General features: G+C 47.6%; 1 protein-coding gene across 1 annotated transcript; it reads left to right on the plus strand.

The window, feature by feature from the left end:
- Positions 1–1,101: 1,101 nt before the first annotated feature.
- Positions 1,102–2,443, plus strand: EI90DRAFT_3155043 (peptidase S8/S53 domain-containing protein; the record flags this gene model as incomplete). Its single annotated transcript, XM_039065970.1, has 4 exons — positions 1,102–1,205; positions 1,255–1,358; positions 1,409–1,710; positions 1,769–2,443. The coding sequence occupies 4 exons, from the start codon at positions 1,102–1,104 to the stop codon at positions 2,441–2,443; spliced, it is 1,185 nt and encodes a 394-aa protein (XP_038915320.1).
- Between the last annotated feature and the right edge of the window lie 699 nt (positions 2,444–3,142).

The raw sequence follows: 3,142 nt of genomic DNA on the forward strand, positions 1-3,142 counted from the left end.
GATCCGGTTTTGGATTTCCAGTGGATAGTACCCATGGTTTCTAATCCACAGATGGGCGGATTATCTACGGATTTATTGTCACCTACTGTTCTAGACACCCCTCCTATGTTTCTATATTTTTTTTCCTATTTTTTCAAGTCTTAATTGACCACCCAGGCCCGTTATTTCCAAATTAGGCATTTGACCTCCAAGTTTTCCCCATATTTCCATCAGTTCTCCACCAATATGGACAAATTTGATATTGTTAGAAAGCTCTCATCAAGGACATTCTAATTCCGGATCATTTTATCTACAATCCGCGGTTGATCTGCATATCCGCGGATTTCTAACCGCCGGATATGGATTTTATTTCAAACCTCTAAATATCCGCGGATTCTGATCCGGATCCGATCTGATCCGATCCGCTAGGAGCCATAATGGCAGCCGATGGGAATAATAACATGACAAGAAGACTAATACATTTGGGTAATCATAAGCAAGATGTGGGATAGGGGTGATGCATGGCAGAAGATAGTGGTGAGAGAATGTGGGATTTTACCTGCATTCTTCCAATCAACCTGGATCAGCTTACAGCTTCTCTCCTTCTGGCATAGGGGGTCAGGGTAGCCAGATAGGCCATGCCCTGACACCTTCAGGCCCTTGCATACTCAGTGCACCAGAGCATCAGTGCAGCTACTCAGATGGTTGAACGCTATCTAAGAAGGTTGGTTGACCAGCAATCCCCACATACCATTTTATATTCATTGGGTCATGAGTAGTAGGTGTCCTCCGACTGGTATGGTTCGGACCCTGGCTGATTAGCCCGATCAATCAGCAGATCAATCCGATCTTGTAGGAGCCCTAGTTTACAACAACTGCGGGAGGACTCAGGTGAGGTCTTAGCTGATGGAAATGTTGATGGTGACCAAGGCAAAAAGAGTGGCATGTTCGGCCACTTCAGGTGGCAGTCGCTGGTTATTCCCGGGATCAACAGTCGCGTGTTGCGCAGACCAAGGCAAAAACCGGGTTTCACATTGTGCTGATACACTATATATATGGCTCTTCAGACGTCCTCTCAGTCTTCCTTGTGCTCTCACCTGTTGGCCAATGAAGTTCTCAACCATGGTCATTCCCATTTCTGTATTCGTTTCCACTATCACAATGGCCCTTGCTGCTTCTGTTCGTACCAAGCCGAAGGGTCCAGTAAAGCCCGACTCGTACATTGTGTATGTCTAACACACGGCATAGCATAATACTGGCTGACTCATTGCTTAGTGTGCTGAAACCTGGCGAAGATATGGAACATCATATCGAAGGTATCACTCGGATATCCGCCCGGAACCCTGGGTCAGAATTTTCAATCAATCACCGGTATGAAAGTAAGTTGATATTGGGGAATTTCGCCTCGAAGATAGGCTAACTATCGTAGTGCTGAATGCCTACTCTGCACATGTAACTGGAGCATCCCTTTCTCGAATTTTGAGTCGCCCCGAAGTTGAATATGTCGAAGCTGACGCCATAGTTTCCATTTACGATGGCCTCCATGAAATGAATGAGGGGCTTGTGACAGAGTTCAACGATGTCCCAGCCGAAATAAGGGATGACCCAGGCGAACTCCGAGGACGCGCCTCTGGGAAGCCAGTGGAGATTATTGTGATAGATGGCGGTGTCGCTCTTTACCACTCCTGGTTTCTAAACGAGGACGGGTCGACCCGTGTAGTTGGAGGTGCTGTGCGTATCTCTTTATGCACTGTCATACATGTTCACCCATATCTGCTTGTGAGTGCAGGCCGTTGGTGATGGTAACGCTTTGGTAGATCTCAACGGTCATGGCACAATGGTGGCCGGGAGAGCAGTGGGGAACATCTATGGTGTGACGACCGAGGCCACCGTTTTTTCGATCAAGGTTTTCTCCGATTCAGGCACAGCACTGACGACCACGGTAATAGAAGGCATCAAGCTCGCTCTCGATCGATTTGGAATCACTAAATCCCATTCCATCGTAATATTATCCTTCGCCACCGAGTTCGGTTCCATTCTTGATAAGGTTGTCAATTATGCCGTCGGGATGGGTTTACACGTTGTAGTCCCTGCAGGGGACCACAGCAAGAACGTAAAAAATAGTGTCAGTCCTGCTACCGCCAAGAACGCTATCACCGTTGGAGCTCTTGAAAGCTGTGGTCCGACTCGGCTTGCATCATTTTCCAACTATGGACCTTCGGTTGGCTTTTATGCCGATGGCACCGGTATTAGGGTTCCTGAGATCAGCAGCTCGACGGCGTGGAAGATTGAGAGTGGCACTGCGCTGTCAGCTGCATTTGTTGCGGGTGCGATAGCCGAATGGTTACGTCGCCAGAATGATCTGGTGCGGCCTACTCAGCTAAAGTACGACTTAAGGCGCCATGGTATCCAGGACGTTCGGGATCCAACTGGAAAAAAGAAGTGGAGGGTAGTACTCTTCTAATTCTATTGAAATAGAACAGTGCTGCATGACCTGCTTCACAATCTTTCCCCTGTGCTTTGCCCGCTTCTTGTACTCAGTCATTTGGGTTTCTAATTTTTCATTTTCCTGTTACTGTTTAGCAGGTGTGGATGAACACGGTGAACCCTACAAAATGTGAGGGACCTGAACGTCGGCAGAGGCCGGCGATTGAGTTCAAGTGGTTAAGAGACTCACGAAGTCTTAAGATAATCAGAAGTCGCTGAACCAAAGTCGAACTCGATAGTATTACACTAGAGGGTGTAAAATACAAGATCTCTGTCTTTCTATCTACAAAGTGTTCTGGCTTATATGCGATTCTCTATCCATATATAATACTAAAGATAAAGGGAACAATAAAAATAAATTTAGAACCTGCACTTACAACATAGTCTAGTTGTTCTTTGGAGCTGAAGAGCTCGCCCTGGCCACTTCTTCAGTGGTGCTGTCATATCCATCCCTGGCCATCAACTTCCGATCCCTCCGATTCCTCCGGTCTACTTCCACTCCTTCCTCACTAACCTCAGAGCTCCTGTATTCCGCAATCCCCTTGGTACCCCTCGATGGTCACCACCCCCTCCTTTCAATTTATTACCTACGCCTCCCTAAGTATGGAGCCCCGAAGGCTTCCGGACAGCTCCGACGTCCGCTAGCACACTCCCACCTCCGCTGGACAATACACTC

This window comes from Cantharellus anzutake (assembly GCF_015039405.1).
Source record: "Cantharellus anzutake strain C23 chromosome Unknown EI90scaffold_28, whole genome shotgun sequence".
Lineage (NCBI taxonomy): Eukaryota > Fungi > Basidiomycota > Agaricomycetes > Cantharellales > Hydnaceae > Cantharellus > Cantharellus anzutake.